The following is a 19,000-nucleotide window of genomic DNA, read 5'->3' on the forward strand; positions in this document are numbered from 1 at the left end:
ATAGTGCGAGTATGATAGCTACAAACATTTGTATTCTGTTGTAACAGAATATTCTCAATTCCATACACGACCACAATAAATATAATCCGTTATTTGAAATAAGATATGCGTCTTTAGAAAAATAATGTTCTAAGAACTCTCTTACAGTAATCACAGGTAGCTTACTGTCGAATACGTTGTGGAAGCAAACGGATTATGTCTTTTTACAACTAACGTCTGGGTCAATGAAAATCCTTAATGGCTTCGGAGATTTGTGCGTTCCACAACAAGATCATCAAGGGAACAGATTGGGCTGCGATAGCAGAGGTTATATGGCCACATTAAGAACAAGTGCGTTATGTGTAAAGTTGTAGTAAAGATGCAACAGGTACCCAGAGTTTAACATAGCCTTCACACGTAGCACCTTTATAATCAAAGGATTCTAACCCAGTCAGACCAGAAGTCAGAAATGAAGGGGTTCGATGATATATTTGGACATACTGAGAAGCGTTTGGTCCAATCTGGCTAATATTTGCAAGGGATGTATAGCGCGACGTAACCATTCGTGATTTGGTGAGGATGGGTGACCGGGCTATTGTGTGCCAAATAAGACTAATGAGACTTGCAGAACTTATAGAACTACTTATTTCGGGGATTTTTTTACCATTACAGTTGTAAGTTAAGTCCGATATTTGCTTGGTTTTATCTCCTATGGACGCATAAGGTCTTATATGAATATCAGTAAAATCGTGCTCCCAGGTACTAGTTAGTAGATATCTTCATTTCTCCAATCTTAGAACCCTTTTGAACAGATCATATAACTCGAGATCTACGTTTCCAAACTTTACGGATCAAAAAAGCTTATCAGATTTGGATAATCAGAAGGTTTAAGTGAATACTTCACTGGCCGGGTTTTCGACATTTTGCGCTACTATTTGAGGTTTCCCCATATTTAGTAGCAATGTCCTCTCTAAACTCAAATACACTTCAAATCAAGTATATACATAATTCGTAAGTTCCTAATATCTTTATGGTTTTATTAACACTTTTATCCTCCTGATCTGTAAAGTGTTGCAATGGTGACGAGCTGTCCGTTGTCAGCTAGTCTTCAGGTCATTGACCAACAAGTCCGAGAATTGTGTAGTTTCACCAAAGATCAACCATTCACAATAAAATGGATCGACGAAGAACACGATCCTATCGTTATTTCCTCAGAAATGGAATTAAAAGAGGCGTTCCGACTTCACGAGTTGAATAAAGAATGGCAACTAACAGTTCATGGTAAGTTTCTCCTGTGTACTTTTTTAGACAGTATTTTGACTATTGTTTGGGTTTCACTTCATATTCTCTGGTAAATTCGGTCACTGTCATGTTGATGTATATGCAGTGAGTTAAGAACGCTTTTAGTGGCCAACTAACGTCAAATAGACATCGTCTTAGAATTTACTTGGCAAAAATGTTATTGAAAAGCTAAAATAGGCATTCTTTAGCAAATGGTCAATGACTTGGGTGATGTTTGATAAGGTTCTACCCTTAAAGGCTTACTTTACAGCTGCGAAGTCACTGGTTTTATGATGTACTAGTCCATCAATGAAATCAAGATTCAGATTTGTGTAGTAAGGACAGAGGGCCTACGGCCTATCTTATTCCTTTTCTAGTATGCTCCGGTCCAAGTCACCTTTTAAACAGGGGCTTGCAGCCTGAACGCAGTTCTCAAGCTTAGCTCTCACTAAGGATGTGTATACTGTGGTGAACATGGTAGTATCTAACTTAGTGAATGTCCGTTTTAAAGCCCAGAGGATTCGAAACCCCTTAGCTGCGACCTCCCGGCAGTGGGCCGTCGTTTTAAGATCATGACTCACTGTCACCTCTAGATCCTTATGAGACCGGACCACGGGATCACCGGGTAAGTAATAGTAAGGTTAGACGCAGGGTATTAGGTGATGATGGTAAATCAGTTGATGAGGTTGTTAATTTTCATCGACTGAGATGGTTGGGCTACGTGTTACATATTTCTGAACTCCGATTACTACGAGGCGCAATGCTGACTAGTGTTGGGGATGGCTAGAAGAAAGTTAGGGGCGACCAAACCTAAACATGGCATGAGTCCATGAAGTCACAAACTTCTAGCCTGAACCATGTTGGTAGATGCAGACTACTTGGTTGGGGCAGTGATTTTGGTACTTGTTGTGATTATACTTGCTTTTGGTACTTATTGCACTAAAAAGCATTCTTGGTCTACTTTAACTAAGAGTTCTTTGGTTAAAGTTTGAAATTTTTTGCTACATTTTGTCCTGAGTACCTGTTTTTGTCCTTGACTAACACTTGTGTTCACGTTGTTATCATTTTTTGTTTTTAAACCTTTTAAATCGAATTACAATGGTTGGTAAGACTCACAAATGTGGGCAACCAAATTATTTGTTCTCCGTTGAGGAGGGAATGCAGTGTGACGACTAAAAAATGGTATCACAAAATGTGTACACGACTAAGTCCGACGGCCTACAAAAGATGCTCGAAGCCTAACTCGCATTGGCTTTGTATGTTCTGCTGTACGGATAAAAAGGTACTAATACAGGAGGCTATGGGCCTATTGGCTTTGGCCTGCAAGAAAAACGATGGCGGAAGCACTGATAACAGGAGCACTGACGATGAAGAATGTGTCAGTGTAGTAAGTGCTGCTACTGGACCCATTAAACACCTGACTGCCGTTGACGGGAACGTGAAATCTCCATTGACATTAACGAGAAATGAAGTGTCGCTTGATATTGACATCGGCAGTCATACACCTCAAGTCGAAATAGAAGATCCGGATAAAACTGTCACCGTTCCACATAGTCCAGGTGTGGCTGTTCTGAGTGGTGACAAATGGACTTCGGTAAGAAAAAAAATAAGAGGAAAAAGGCTGTAGGCAAAACGCAGCTGGTCAGCAAGACATTGGAAGGGATGTTATCAGAAGAAAAATCCTCACCGCGTGAAAAGACAGATCTCTCTGAGAGATCAGTCATTTTTCATAAGATAAGAGAATCTTCAGATACTGAACCAAAGGCAAGATTTGAACATGATCTCAATCATATTAAGACATCTTTAAGTAAACTACTCCCAGATACAGTTTCAGGAGTCAGTATTTGTAAGCTTTATAGAATAGGAAAAAAGGTGGATTCCGAAAGTCCTCAGAAAAACCGCCTCCTAAAGGTTACATTCAACACGGTGGAAGAAAGGAACCTGGTTCTAAGTAATTCACGTAAACTGATTGGATCCGGAATATATGTCCGTGTGGACCTCAGCCTAGCTGATCGTATTAAGAGAAGAGCTGCAGAAGCGGAAATAAACGAGCGTCGCCGAAACGGTGAAAGAAACCTCGTTCTTAAGGGTTTTCAGATTGTAAAAGTTCGGAGCAAAACGATCCCCAAGCCACTCTGGGTGGCAAGGGAAAGCTCTCCACAGACTTAAAAGTGTGCTACACAAATGCTCGCAGCCTACTAAATAAAATGGCGGAGCTGAAGTCAGTGGTGGATAAAGAAAAACCGGACGTTATCGCTGTCTCGGAAACTTGGTTAACGTCAGAAGTATTAGATAGTGAAATCCAATTGACTGGTTTCATAACCAGTAGGGCTGATAGATTAAACCGAAGGGGAGGCAGGGTTATTGTGTACACGAAAAGTACCCTAACCGTAAGATTAGCTGAGACAGTAGCACATGTTTCAGGGACATGTGAACTGGTGAGATGTAAGTTGAAATGCCGAAGGCAAGATATTGAAGTAGTTGTAGTTTATCGCAGTCCAGAATGTGTAGCGGACGATTTTCTCCTTAGTAAACTTAAGTCCTGGTGTAACAACGGTAAAAGCCTTGTAGTAGGCGACTTTAATGCACCATATATAAACTGGGTTAACTTAGAAGTAGGGTCATCCATATCGTCGTTCGACTCCAAACTGTTAGAAACCTCGATTGGACTAGCATTATTCCAACACACTAGAGATCCCACAAGATACGACTTAAGAAACTCTTCTCTTTTAGATTTAGTCTTCACACACGGTGATGACGTTGGTCAAACGGCTTTTTTCCCACCACTTGGGAGAAGTGACCATGCAGTCATCTTATTCAAATTCATGGCTGAGATTGCTTGTCAAACAATTGCGCCGGCCCGTCCTAACATATGCGTTAGCGGGACATAGGCTGGATTAAAACATGCTCAATGCATGATTGCTTTGGTGCACTCTGATTGGCTAATTCTTATCCAATCAGCACTAGTCGATAGTTGGAGAATACTCTAGAATCTTCTCATGTAAAAACTATAAATATACTGACGTTTTCTCTATTGTGCTTCCTACTGGCTTCTGACTTCCATCTAACCTTGTTATTTGGAATATAATCTCTTCCTGTTCAACCGTGTTTTGATTTGGGGACTTGTCGAGTGAATCGGTGTCCGAGAATACTAAGCAATAGGAATAGCTGGGTCATAACCGTAAGAAGAAAGAGATTATAACAGTGGCGACGGGGAAAAACTAAAGAAAAATGGCGATTTCTTTAGAACAGTTGCGGTTAATATTACAGCACCAGCAGAAGTTGTTAGCCTTGCAACAACAACTATTGAGCACACTTTTCACTCGACCAGAAAATAAGAAATCTGTTTATGATGCAGTAACAGACATTTCAGAAGCATATCTAGTGGAGGGTTCAAATCCCTTTATACCTGAATCAGAACGTAATATTTGTAACGTTTCCGGCTCACAGCAAGAAAATCCTGTGCTGAATGCTCATAAAGTTGTGGCAATACGAGATTATCAAGAGCCAGACCCTGTAGATGAAGCTCGGAGTCCAGAATTGAATGAAGCACTACTGGTCCTGTCTAGCTCTGAAAATAACTTTCAGCTAGAACAAATTTATGGTCCACGTGATATTAGCCAAGAAAGCTATGGGGACTCGTATTCAGAAAATAACTGCAGTGACACAACGAACCCAATTATACCGAATGTTACTCAAAATCATTGTGAGACAGAAACTTATATTGAATCAGCTTATCCGATTTCTAATGACAATGTATCAGACATGGGTTCTCAGAACAATGCATGTTATTTTGATGAAATTTCTCATAAAAATCAGGAAAATATATCAGCTGAGTCAAATTATGGTCAAAAGTCTAATTTAATTTTGTTAGATGATGATTTCCGTAATGATCCATTATCCACTGATGAAATTCCTAATGGATTTGAAAGTAATGCTTCAGAAGAATTAAACTTTGACCTCAAATCAAAGGTCGTTCATTATCATCTAGTCGTTTCTAGTGGATCCGACATTCAATGCGAGAAACGTCGTTTAAATAAAGTCCTATTATTTGTAACTTGGAGATATAAGGATCCGACATTGTTTCGCGGAGGAGGAGAATGTTGGAGAATTAAAAGTTATGCATACTTTTTTTTAAGAAAAATCAAAACGCCGGGAACAGACATGTCAGTCTCTGTGCAAGGAAAAAGTGATAATTCTTCATTGCCTAGACGATGGACTAATCGAAAGCACAAGCCAGTCACTCAGTTGCAGTTGGACCCTAGCACCAGATCCTACGAATCTGCTCAAAGGGGAGGTGTTAGCGGGACATAGGCTGGATTAAAACATGCTCAATGCATGATTGCTTTGGTGCACTCTGAATCTGAATGTACTAGTCCATCAATGAAATCAAGATTCAGATTTGTGTAGTAAGGACAGAGGGCCTACGGCCTATCTTATTCCTTTTCTAGTATGCTCCGGTCCGAGTCACCTTTTAAACAGGGGCTTGCAGCCTGAACGCAGTTCTCAAGCTTAGCTCTCACTAAGGATGTGTATACTGTGGTGAACATGGTAGTATCTAACTTAGTGAATGTCCGTTTTAAAGCCCAGAGGATTCGAAACCCCTTAGCTGCGACCTCCCGGCAATGGGCCGTCGTTTTAAGATCATGACTCACTGTCACCTCTAGATCCTTATGAGGCCGGACCACGGGATCACCGGGTAAGTAATAGTAAGGTTAGACGCAGGGTATTAGGTGATGATGGTAAATCAGTTGATGAGGTTGTTAATTTTCATCGACTGAGATGGTTGGGCTACGTGTTACATATTTCTGAACTCCGATTACTACGAGGCGCAATGCTGACTAGTGTTGGGGATGGCTAGAAGAAAGTTAGGGGCGACCAAACCTAAACATGGCATGAGTCCATGAAGTCACAAACTTCTAGCCTGAACCATGTTGGTAGATGCAGACTACTTAGTTGGGGTCCGCGTGACTATCGTAACCAATAGTTGAGGATTCTTGGTGACATGGCTCAGAATCGATCACAATGGAGTCGGTGTATACACTCTGTGTCTTCCCTTAAACTAAGAGATTAAAATCGCTTCATATCTTTCTACGAATTAATTCTCTCTCTCTCTCTCTCTCTCTATATATATATATATATATATATATATATATATATATATATATATATATATATATATATATATATATATAAATCTCGTGTTTACCTTGTGCTTATGAAGTGTGGGAACTCGGACTGATGCATATATGTGCCTGGTCCTACGTTGTAGCTGACTGACTAACTTTCTTATAGTCAATGAAGTTGATGTTTAATCATGAGTTCACGATTTTATTAATTCTTACATATTAGTAGAATTGACGAAAGATTGTTTGGACGATTTCCTGTCCATATTTATAAATTCATTAACTACATTTAACGAAGACGTGATTATTTCTGTAAAATGTGTTGCCTGGGTAGGCTCCTTAGATCATTATATTGAACACAATAGTCAAAACTATCACTTATTACTGATTGCTGAACTAAATGGTCATAATCTTGATGTCAAAAGCGAATAAAAACGAATTATAAGTGAAATAACGTGAACACAATACACTTCTATTTCGGAAAATTACTAATGGATAAAATCAATAATCCTAATAGAGGCATGAAATTCCGATTCGCTTGAGATTTCAAATGTAGAAAGGTTTTTCCGTGGTTTTAAACCCGTAAATATCCCATCGATACTTTGTGTATGATGTATTATCGCGGTGTTTGTTCGTAAATGATTTATAAAGCGTACCTGGTCTAATTCTAACTTTGCAGTTAAGCTTCATAAATTTCCCATTTACTTTGTTTTAGTATTTAGTGGAGTTCCAAGTGAACCGGGTAAACCCTGTCCTGGCGAAGATAGTAAGTGTTTTCATTGTCAACTGCATATTATAAAAGCATTTACCTTTCATACTGATTGTATTTGAGAAAAATCGTATTCTTTTGAAAATATGAGTGACTTCTCTGAAGGCTCTACTTTTTCACCTATTAAAATACTGTCTTGAATTTAGTTGACAACCATAATTTTCTACTTCAATATTCCCCAATAAGACCCTCCTTCAATAGTCGCACACTGATGCAGATCGGACATTAGATAGGATTGGGTACATCCTTAAAAAGTCTCAACATCAATGTCTTTTATTTATCTGACACCTATGTTCAAGACTATAGTGAAGTACTGCAGATTAGCTCTCCACCTGCTTCTTCAAAAAGCTCGTTTCGCGTACGTTTATCCGGGGGCTCCATGACATCGTCTTTTTGTCATCTCCACCTATGCTCCGACAGACTGCAGCCCGGATGCGATCAAGGATGAGTTCTACCACCAGTTAAGTGTTCTATAGAAAGTGCGTTCGACAGATGTGGTGCAAGCCGGAGACAAATACGCAAGTCGTACGTCTAGGCACAGAAGAGGGTCGTTCGTATTGCCGATGGACCGTGAAGCCTGGTGGTCGAAGCGTGCTAATGAGCTGGAAGCAGCAGCTGCATCTGGTAACTACTGGAAGCTCTTCCAACTCATCCGAGCCACTGGCAGCAAGAAGTCTGGTGTGAGTGAAACAATCTGCGAGGATGATGGGATGCCAATCACTAACATCCATCGACGTCTTGGACGATGGGCAGAATTTTGTGAAGGGCAGTTCAACTGGCCTGCTGCTCCGGCAACATCGGTCAGACTGTCCTGCCCTCCATGGCCGGTGACGACTGATCCACCAAACGAGGAGGAAGTCCGCAAGGAACTCCAACTCTTGAAGTGTTACAAATCACCGGGCCCAGATGACTTACCTCCGACTCTTTTTAAAGATGGTGGTGACTTTCTGGCTAAGGAACTGACTGTGTTGTTTACAAAGCTCTGGGAACTAGAAAGTGTACCAACGTCATGGAATGAGTCGATAGTTGTCCCTATCTTTAAAAATGGTTCACGTCATTCCTGTAACAACTATCGGGGGATAAGTCTACTTCCGATTGCGTCCAAGCTATTGGCCTCCGTCATATTTCGTAGGTTGTTCAAAACCAGAGAAAGATTGACTCGCGAGGAGCAGGCTGGGTTTCGTTCTGGTCGAGGATGTATTGATCATATCTTCACCCTCCGCCAAGTGTTAGAACACCGCCATACTTATCAAAGGCCAACAATCGTAGTGTTTCTTGCCTTCGATTCGTTGGACAGGACTGTTCTCTGGGATTGTCTATTGAAGAAGGGTGTGCCTAAGAAGTTTATTAACATCCTAAAAGCCCTATATAAAAACACCTCAGGCAGAGTGAGGGCATACAACCACCTCTCTCCATTGTTCCATTCGAGCAGTGGGGTTAGGCAGGGTTGCCCAATCTCACCATTCCTCTTCAACTTTGCCATCGATGACATTCTGGAAACAGCTCTGATGAATGTAAGTAATGGTGGTGTGGATCTGTTGCCTGGAGAAAGACTTCTCGACCTTGAGTATGCGGACGATATTGTCTTACTGTGCGATAATGCCCAAGGCATGCAATCCGCACTTAATCAGTTGACAATCAGTGTCCGTAGGTATGGTATGTGCTTTGCACCTTCGAAGTGCAAAGTACTTCTACAAGACTGGTAGGATTCCAATCCTGTACTCACCCTGGATGGTGAGCAGATAGACGTAGTCGAGAAGTTCGTGTATCTGGGTAGCTGCATAAGTGCTGGTGGGGGTGTAAGTGATGAGATCAATGCACGAATAGTGAAAGCCAGAGCGGCTTATGCCAATCTGGGCCACCTCCGGCGCCTTCGTGATGTTAGTCTGGCTGTAAAAGGTCGGATCTACAACGCGTCGGTGAGAGCACTTTTGCTCTATGCTTGTGAAACCTGGTCTCTGAGTTGAGGACGTTAGACGACTCTCTGTGTTCGATCATCGCTGTCTCCGAAGGATTGCTGACATTCAGTGGCAACACCGTGTCAGTAATGCAGAGGTTCGGCATCGTGTGTTCGGGCACAGAGATGATAATTCAATTGGTGTCACCATCTTGAAACACTGACTTCGGTGGCTTGGACATGTTCTCCGAATGTCGTCCCAGAGAATTCCACGTCGTACATTATTTGCCGACTCTGGGACTGGTTGGAAGAAGCAGAGAGGTGGTCAGTGCATGACATGGTGTCGGGGTATGAAAGAAAGCTGCAACGGACTGGCTTCTGTCGGTTCTTCACGACTCCCTGGTTGGGGTCTAAGAGATGGTGCAACACAGTGGCTAGAGACGTTATCAGATATGGCTCAGAATAGAAGCCAGTGGCGATCCTGCTGTAACCTTCTTTTACTTTCTTCATAAAAAGTGGTTGTGTCTCCCTTACCTGAAAGATTTCTTCCGATTGTAACTTTGCGTTCCGTCATTACTGCCACACTACCTTACACCAATCTCTTCGTTATTGTTCTCTTTTTTTCTATTTCTCTTCGAATTCTCATTGTTTTGTGTGGCGCATATATGTTGGCGCTCTCTTGTACCAATATTTATGTGTTCAAATAAATAAATAAATATTTCTGGCTACCACTATCGGGATAGTCATCGCTGATGTGCCACCTGGCGTTCTCCCTCTGCTTTGCAAGCCTGGACTCAAGATTGGTTACATCGCTTTCAGCTCGCTGTTGTGGTTGTGTACAAGAACCTCCTTTTAGAGTAACTGTCTGCACTCGGATCATCCGATTGTTTGCGTTTCAGTTGCCAACAAATTCATCGCCCCAAATGGGCCAATGTCTCCAAATCGGTTGCAGCTTGTGTTACAACTAAATATCAAACCGAGCTAGGTTCAAGGGTGTCAACCCACCAGAATGTTGGCTTTCGTTATGGTTGATGATATATTGACCATGTCTTCACTCTCCACCAAATGTTAGAACACCGTCATACTTATCATAGGCCAGTAATCATTGTGTTTCTTGACTTCAGGGCCACCTTCGATTCGTTGGACAGGTTTGTTCTCTGGGTTTGTCTATTGAAAAAGAGTGTGCCTGAGAAGCTTATTGACATCTTGGAAACCCCTGTATACAAACACCTCTCTCCACTGTTTCATTCAAGCAGTTGGGTTAGGCGGGGTTGCCTAACCTTTTTCAACTTTGCTATCGATGACGTTCTGGAAACAGCGCAGATGGATGTACGTAATGGTGGTGTGGATCTGTTGTGTGGAGAAAGACTTTTCGACCTCGAGTATGCGGATGATATTGCCTGACTGTAGGATGATACTCAAGCCATGCATTCCGCACATAATCAGTTGGAAATTAGTGTCCATGGGTATGGTATGTTCTGTGAATCTTCTAAGTGCAAATCACCGAGTTGAGGATTTTAGACGACTCTGCATTTGATCATCGTTGTCCCCGAAGGATTGCTGACACCTAGTGGCAACATCATGTTGGTAATGCAGAGGTTCGGCATCTCCTATTCGGGAACAAAGATGATGATTCAACCGGTGTCACCATCTTGAAACATCGACTTTGGCGACTTGAACATGCCCTACGAGTTTCGTCTCAGAAAATTACACTTTGTGGATTATTCGCCGACGCTGGGGCTGGGTTGAAAAGGCAGGGAGGTGGCCAGTGTCTGGCATGGTGTCGTGGTATGAAAGAAAACTGTACAGGACTGGCTTCTGTTGGTCCTGCACGACTCATTGGTTGGGGTCCTAGAGATGGTGTGACACAGTGACTAGGAACGTTACCGGATATTGCTCAGAGTGGAAGTTAGTAGCGATCCTGCTGTAACTTTTCTTTTACTTTCTACATAAAAAGTGGACGTAACTTTAACTGGAAGAATTTTTTCGGGTTGTACACTGGCTAACTGAACCGTTTCTCCCATTATTATTATTTCACTCATACAATTATTTCTGTTCGTTGTTCTTTTTATTGTACACATTTTCGTTTCTCTATCTTTTCACAACCTCATTGTTATTTTGTGGCGCATATGTATTTGGCGCCCTCTTGTACTAGTGTTTACCAGTGTTCAAATAGTGAAGTAATAATAATAGTAATACAAACTTACTTTGATATGAAGTTGTCCATGTATAATGACTTTAAAATATTATCTTACTGCTGATAAAATGCCCTAGATTTTCACGTTTCTGATCAGCACAATCAATATTTTAGGCCAATTTGATAAGGGTTTTCTTGTTAAGCAAATGTTAGTCTCAAAAGTGCCCCCAAGTGCCCTGGTACGGCCGAGGGTGGGGAGAGTCAGCTCTCTTTCGAAATGCTCTCCCATGGCCACGTATACAGCCACTACCAAGGAAGTTCTACTCACTGCCTTCTTGCGGTTAAGGTGTTGTTTACGAAATTGAGAGGACAATCAACAAAGTTACCCATAACAAATGTTCTCACTATCTAAAATAACTCTTCAATCTAATCTCCAGCAACTTAAAGAAAGAAATAAAACATGAAGCATGTACATTCAGCTAGTACCAAAGATGATGAAATATGAAATTAGTAGGGATTAATTAAACAATTTAAGATATCCAATGATGACCAGTTAATGAGGACATATGTTTCAGAGCATTATATTTAAATTTATGACAGCTATTTAAAATTTTTGAAATGGTAATTTCAAAAAAATATTTTCTTGACTAATTTTTAGATGAAGTTTAAGAAAACACTAAACGTCGGTGTTGAGTCTGTGGAATATTTAACTGAATTGATACTTAGTACTGGGAATCGTGAACACGAAAACAGTAGAGGAAGATTTATTTGACACTGAAAACAAATTAAAATGGTTTAGAAACACCACTTTTCATATGATTTATTTACAGTCAGACTGCCCTCAAATACCCTGGTACGGCCGAGGGTGGGGAGAGTCAGTTCTCTCTTTCGAAACGCCCTCACATAACCACGCGTATACAGCCACTGTCAGGGAAGTCCTACTCACTGCCTTCTCGTGGTCATGGTGTTGTTTACGAAAAGCGAATTTCCGGCGCTTTAACAGGGTTGGAGAACGCGGAAAGTTCACTCAGTGAGCTGAAAAACCCTGATTCCAACCCAGTGGTGCACATGGGCTCCAGGATCCTGGGGAAAAAATGGTGTACGATTCAATTAATTATCACCGGCTACCATGGGACGGCATCTCCTGACGTTGCTGCACTGCCTTATGGATCAGACCTCTAAGTCGAAGGCTCCGGGTGTGGCTCCCTAAGAAAATCACCTGCTTCAGTTTGGGCAGTCGGGTAGTATCATAGCCCACACACAACTCAAGTGACTTGTGTGGCGCATACGTATACGGTGCCCATTTGTACCAATATTTATGTCTTCAAATAAATAAGTAAGTCCTAACAGTACTAAAAACTATCCTCAAGTTCGCAAAAATCACCTTATCAATTTGAACTTCTGAATGCTTATTAGTAATTGGCTTAAATACAAATCAAGTCACTTCCATGATATGAGAAGTCAAGCATGAATTGTAAAATTTGTGAGTAAGGAGTAAAATATAGTTTTTTTGGAATTAACCTTAGCTATTTTTTTTACTTCGATTGAACTTTAAACGGTATGAATTCATTTTCTTATCAGATTTTAAATGTCTCTGAAAACAACAAGACGGCTTACCGGGATTTTCTGTTTATAATATCGAACGAAGTTAACACTCAGCTATTTAAGGCACCTGTTTACGATGTCTCTACGCTTTTATTTTATGAAATTCAACGGGTATCGTGGGGGCAATTACTATTTTATGGTAACAAAACACTTGTTCACTAATAATCCATAATGAGGAACATAAAATCTTACTTTTTGAATCATATAATTTGTAAAGAATGCTTAGCATTCAGCTGGTAGTTTTATACACTTATTTTTCTGGATTTAATTTTTACGCATTTACATATGTCTCCAGTAGTGCGGTTGTAAAAGTGATCAATATTACTTGACTAGATACATATGCTTTTAAGTAAGAACTATATATAACAGTGCAAATATTACTAGTGATAGAAATGGTTTAAGTACTTGGTTTTCAACATCTAGATCAAGAGTTTGATTCTCATTTTGTTTACCAAGGTTTGGATATCCAAGCAACATCATCAACTCCCATACATATGGTTTGGTTAATAGTCGATTACATTGGTGTGTATGCATATATGAGTTGTACTTTTATCATTCCTAGTTAGGATCGAATTTACCACCTACAGGTTTTGTAATTTGTTAGTTTGAGGCTATAATTTGTTGACTTCACTTACTCGCTACTCTCTTGTCCTCTTATGTTTTGTTTATCAGTTAATATGTACCGAAGAGGTGCTAAACGATGGAAAAAGAAATTTTATTTATTGCATGGTCATCAGTTTGCTGCCAGACGATTTAATCGGGTAAATTCACTAGTATTTTTTAGGATTGCTTTTTATCAGTTACCAACATGACACAGCTCATAATGGATCTCACTAGCTCAAATTTACTAAATCTTTATCTTCCTCTATATCTTAATTTTTAATATTCCCTCATATATACTTTTTGAAATAATATTCTCAGTGTATTATCCTTTAACCTTCTACTGATGCAACTATTATTTCAACTCCTTTGGGATTCGTCTTGTTAATTCCATCACACTGTACTAATATAGTATGGCAGCTTGGCCCAGAATCTATGTTATGATTGGTTATCTTTCTATGAGAACCGGTGCTTTCAACGTGGTATGGTCGCCGGCTCCAGTATCCTGCGGGAACAAATGGCGTATGAACCAATCGTTGGTCACCGGCTACCATGGGACTGCATCTCCTCACGATGCTCCACTGCCTTGTGGGTCAGACCTTTGGGTTGAAGGCTCGGGGTGTGGCCCCCTAAGAAAACCACCTGCTTCGGTCTGGGCACCCGGGCAGTATCACAGCCCACACACACAAATATGGTGTGGCGCATATTTATTTGGTGCCCTCTTATACCAATATTTATGTGTTGAAATAAAAAATAAAATCTTTCTATGAAGATGTTTCTGTTATAACTAATACCCGAACAAAATTTTTATGAGTGTCCTATTGATTGTGTTGCACCTACTCAAATTTATGCACATGTTTAAAGATACCCAGGGCATTGTCATTTCAGATAACAAAAGTCATTGTCTTTGATTGTAGTGATATCCAACAACTGATAAAATTATCTATTTTTTGGTCCTAACTTCCCAAATGAATCAATCTATTATTCAGAGATTCTTTATTGTCTAAAGGTTTAAGTAAATAAATCGGTCACACGAGTAGTCATTGATCAGCTAGTTCGTATTATTGTATTTCATTAATCTGTCTGTATAGCAGTCATTTATTTAAAAAAATTGCAAACTCTGTTTCTCCACAAAATCATCCTTCATAACATCATCCAGTAAGTAGTAACATTGTCTCTTCAGGAGTGCCTTCGAATGATCGTGGCATTTGTATCTTTCTATGTAGTGTATTACTCTTCTCTAGGTTACTTCTTTTTTATAATTTAGCGTCCCAACAAAGAATGCTGTTTTAAAAGAGCAACTCACCATGACTATTCACATATTCAATGGGTAACGGAAACATTTTGACCGACCGAAATAAATTACTCCGATCTAGTCAGCAGATATAACTTGCTTTATGCCATTTTAATTAATATATATCTTTCGTTGTTTTTCTCATCTTAGAATGCCGTATGTGCTTACTGTAAGGAACGTATATGGGGTTTGGGACAACAAGGGTTTAAATGTATTAATTGTCGTCTTCTACTTCATCGTCGTTGTCAAGGTGGCGTGCGTCATAAATGTGGTGAAGCATTCATAAGACCGACCTATCAAAACATGCGTTCAATCTCTACATTTTCCACCGGTTCCACTCCTATTGTGTGGGATAATAATGGAAACAGACCTACAACCATAGCAACAGATCTATCTTCTGGGACAAGTAATACACTCCCATCTCGTCTTCCTGTCACTATTCAACCATGCAAAGATAATTCAAAGCCACCAAAGCTAGAAAAAATCATTGGTTTATGTGAAAAAGAATCAAATCGTAAGTCCTAAGTTTTGAGAATGATTTTCTTCACAAATTGACATCAGTTGAGAAGTCATGATGTAGCAATAACCATTTAGTAGATAATTCATCGTAATTCACGATCCACTAATGATCACCTACGTCCATACGTAGAATCAAATCCTAGACCAGTCAGTATATCATAAGCAACGAAGGATTTGACATAAATGTGCGTCGATCTAAGTTGCCATACTTCACATTGGAACAACAAGTGAGAAAATTAACGAAATAAACATTAGTTAAATTAATAGCAAAATACTAAGTGATAGGGAATACAATATTAAAATATATGAAATAATATTACAACTCATAATTTAGAGGAAAATAAAGAATGGAAAAGTTTGCTGTATTACGTCCGATTTTGTATCGCACCATCTAGTCTCCAACCATAGATATTAGTTTATCTTGTGAATTACAACTAGAAACTAATTGTCAGAGCAGTCGCTCACACTGTAATACCGCCATCTTGAGAAAACCTATATCACAGTCGACTGCTCTTTCTCGCTTTTCAATCTAACTATAACAACCGTAAATTCATTGGTAGTTGAAGGCCCGACAGATACGTCCTGTAGAAGCTGTTGATGAGTAGTGAGTAACTCAAACTTCAGGGTAGTTGCGTTGCTCTTTAATGACTGTCACGAAATTTGAAAACGAATAATTGACCCTTACTTCAGATATGTTCCACCTTATTCTTTTCAGAAACATCAGACAAACACTTTACGCCGACATCCAATACAAAAAATAATGTAAGTATTTTCATTAAAAATTCCGTAAATACATGCTCTCTTGGTTCCATATCTATCACGTTTGTTTATTTGTTATGATAAAATAATATTTACTTTTAAGGAAAAAGTGTATTTCTTTCAAACCTATTAATTATGATAGTGCTAGCTAACTCATATAAGGGTATTATCTCCTAAGAAAAATACGGTAGAACCATATACGATGATGTTCTATGCAATTCTTCACTCAAAATAAATAGTATAGTCATATTGTCAAATATTTCTTCACTCTAAACAAGCTCTGTTGTTGTAATTAGCCTTCCATTCACGACATATAATATACGAATACTATGTTCGTTGATGGATGGTATTACATAGGGTATGTGACGAAGTCTCAGCACGGATACAAAAGGCTCGACTAGCTTTTGCCAACTTGCGTCATTTATGGCGTAGGCGAAATATCCGTCTATCAACCAAAGAATGTGTTTACTGTGCAGCAGTTCGTTCCGTTCTACTTTATGGCAGTGAAACATGGCTGGTAAGAGTAGAGGATATTCGTAGGTTACTAGTATTTGATCATAGGTGTCTTCGAAATATTGCTCGTATATCCTGGGACCATCGAGTAAGTAACGCAGTTGTTAGGAAACGCGTACTAGGTAAGGATGGCAAATCGATTGATGACGTAGTGAAACTTCATCAGTTGAGATGGCTGGGACACGTGTTACGTATGCCCAACCACCGACTGCCTCGACGTGCGATGTTCAGTGGTATAGGAGTAGGTTGGAAGAAAGTTAGGGATGGCCAGACCAAAACATGGCACAAGTCCATGAAGTCACTGACAAGTGGATTGAGTCATGTTGGTAGGTGTAGACTACCTGGTTGGGGACTGCGAGGTGATAGCAACCGATGGTTAGAGACCCTGAATGGCATGGCTCAGGTGCATACACTCTTTGTGTTCTCTCAAATTTTGATCTCCTTATTCCTCCTTGTCTCTTTTTTTCTCATCCCAAATTTATTTCACTGGATTATACTCCTTGAATAACATCTCCAAACCCTAATCTTTCCGATTACTGCTTATACTCTTACTACCTCTACCACTATGGGATTTGAATCGACAACTGCATCTCTGTCCTAATGTGGTATGGTAACTGGAACTGATGTACGTACGTACGAAGTTCTACGTTGCTACTGACTGACATTTGAAAGGTAATTCGTAAAATAAGGCACATCTACTCAAAATATTCCATGAATTAATGTTTCTAATCTCCGTTTGTTTTACTTATGCTGAATTTTTTTTAGCTCAAATCAGGTTCAGACAACTTAATAATTGAAACAAGTGGTGGTGTTCACCCTAGTAGTGTACCAGTTCCCGTTTCAATCATCACTGATAAAGTTGATGATAAGTCCATACCAATCATAGAACAGCGCATTATAGATATTCCTGATATTCCAATCACTTCTGGACGGGTTGGTTTACATGATTTCAATTTACTCAAAGTGATTGGTCGTGGTAGTTATGCTAAAGTATTTCAAGTAGAGCATAAACCAACTAATCGTATATATGCAATGAAAGTTATTAAAAAAGAAACTATTCTGGATGAAGAGGTACGTTTGGTTTGTACTTTCGGTAATTTAACAAATGCTTTTGGACTAACGGTTTTTCATACCTTTTGCAAATATGTAGAACGAAAGTCACTAAATATAGACTTAGTTTTAACAAATGTTTATCCATCATTCTCTGGCAGTGGTTGTATGCACATGACCATATGAGAGCACTTCGAGGGGGGGAGTATACTCTCCCCACTCTCGAGTGTACCAAGGCATTTCGGGACTGTCAGATGTTCACTGAATATATGTTTCGCAATGCTTCGGAATTTACTCAGAGTTTCGACTTTCCTGCATCGAACATGTGAATATCTAGGTTCATTAACTATAATATATGTAAAAATTAGACATAAATCGATCTTCACCACTTTACATTTTTCTGGTTCCATTATTACCTATGAGTTTTTCTGTGACTCATTTGTTTACTGACAGTGTGCATATAAACAAAGCACTAAACATAACATCAAGCTCCAAAACCCAACCGCTTCTATAGTTTTCGTTTTTCTCTAGGTTTGAGTAATTTTAATAAATGGATGTCTCATGAATTCAGCCGCATAACGTAGGCCAAAATACTCCTTATCCCTTTTAAAAACATATTAGTATCCCATAATGTTTTATTTATTGCGACATAACTATACCAAATGAGTCTGCCACTTCGTGAGTCTAAATTACTTTAACAAGGGCATATAAGTGAAGGCTGAGCACACAAACGTTAGTATCGTTGTTGAATATTACTAGTTGTAGGAAGCAATTTCCCACAGATTCAACTCTAAGCTAATCTCTAGACTGTCGAGTACAGAGTCTTGGTTTAGCCAAAGTCAGAACAAGCAAGCTATTTGGCTAGATAAACTTTATCTGTTTCTAAAACATAAATTAACATCGTTAGTGTACAAACAAACAGTACAGTCTATTAATACAGGGAAAAACAGACAAATAACATACCGAACAGTAGCCAGAGAATAGGAAAAATGAGTCAACAAGCCAATATTGTTTTACAATGAACATTAAACTGTGATTGGCTAATAAAGAGATACAGTCGTACAAGGTCAAAAGAAGTTGATGTGGTGGTGGGCGTTCCCCTTATTATTGGTGGGTTCGTCTACCAATCACATTTTACACTCCCCCCGAAACGCGCACCACGTCCGTTGTCCAGGGTCGTCGTCGCCGTCAGACAGCCGGCTCCTTCTAGTAGACATAAGCGTCATACGTTCCGAGCAGTTTCTTCGTTTGAGGTTCTCAATTTTGTCGTACGAAATTGTCCGTCAAAGCCATAGCTTACTTGTTCGACAATAGCTTTGGACCATAGACTTCTCAGTGAGCCAACATTGTTTAATAACACTAAGTCTCTCGAAGACTCATCCATCAATACCTTCTGAAACAATAGTGATCGCAGAATTCTTCTTATCGACTTTATGATGCGTCCCCATACACCGTCTCGTTGACTAGACCT

At 39.7% G+C, this 19,000-nt stretch overlaps 1 protein-coding gene across 2 annotated transcripts in view; it reads left to right on the plus strand.

The window, feature by feature from the left end:
• Positions 1 to 940: 940 nt before the first annotated feature.
• The window catches only part of MS3_00004315 (uncharacterized protein), a gene marked incomplete at its 5' end in the record, with an annotated part of 45,521 nt that continues 27,461 nt past the window's right edge, over positions 941 to 19,000 (plus strand). Inside the window, 7 exons of one of the 2 annotated variants that reach the window (XM_012938776.3) lie at positions 941 to 990; positions 1,049 to 1,260; positions 7,102 to 7,152; positions 13,467 to 13,555; positions 14,839 to 15,202; positions 15,923 to 15,969; positions 17,245 to 17,550. In XM_012938776.3, coding sequence (XP_012794230.2) covers positions 941 to 990; positions 1,049 to 1,260; positions 7,102 to 7,152; positions 13,467 to 13,555; positions 14,839 to 15,202; positions 15,923 to 15,969; positions 17,245 to 17,550 — 1,119 coding nt within the window. Of the gene's footprint in view, positions 991 to 1,048; positions 1,261 to 7,101; positions 7,153 to 8,954; positions 13,556 to 14,838; positions 15,203 to 15,922; positions 15,970 to 17,244; positions 18,596 to 19,000 lie in introns of those variants that run through there. The other variant, XM_051212219.1, reaches the window with a different exon arrangement.

The sequence above is a fragment of the Schistosoma haematobium genome, chromosome ZW, assembly GCF_000699445.3.
Source record: "Schistosoma haematobium chromosome ZW, whole genome shotgun sequence".
Classification (NCBI taxonomy): Eukaryota; Metazoa; Platyhelminthes; class Trematoda; order Strigeidida; family Schistosomatidae; genus Schistosoma; species Schistosoma haematobium.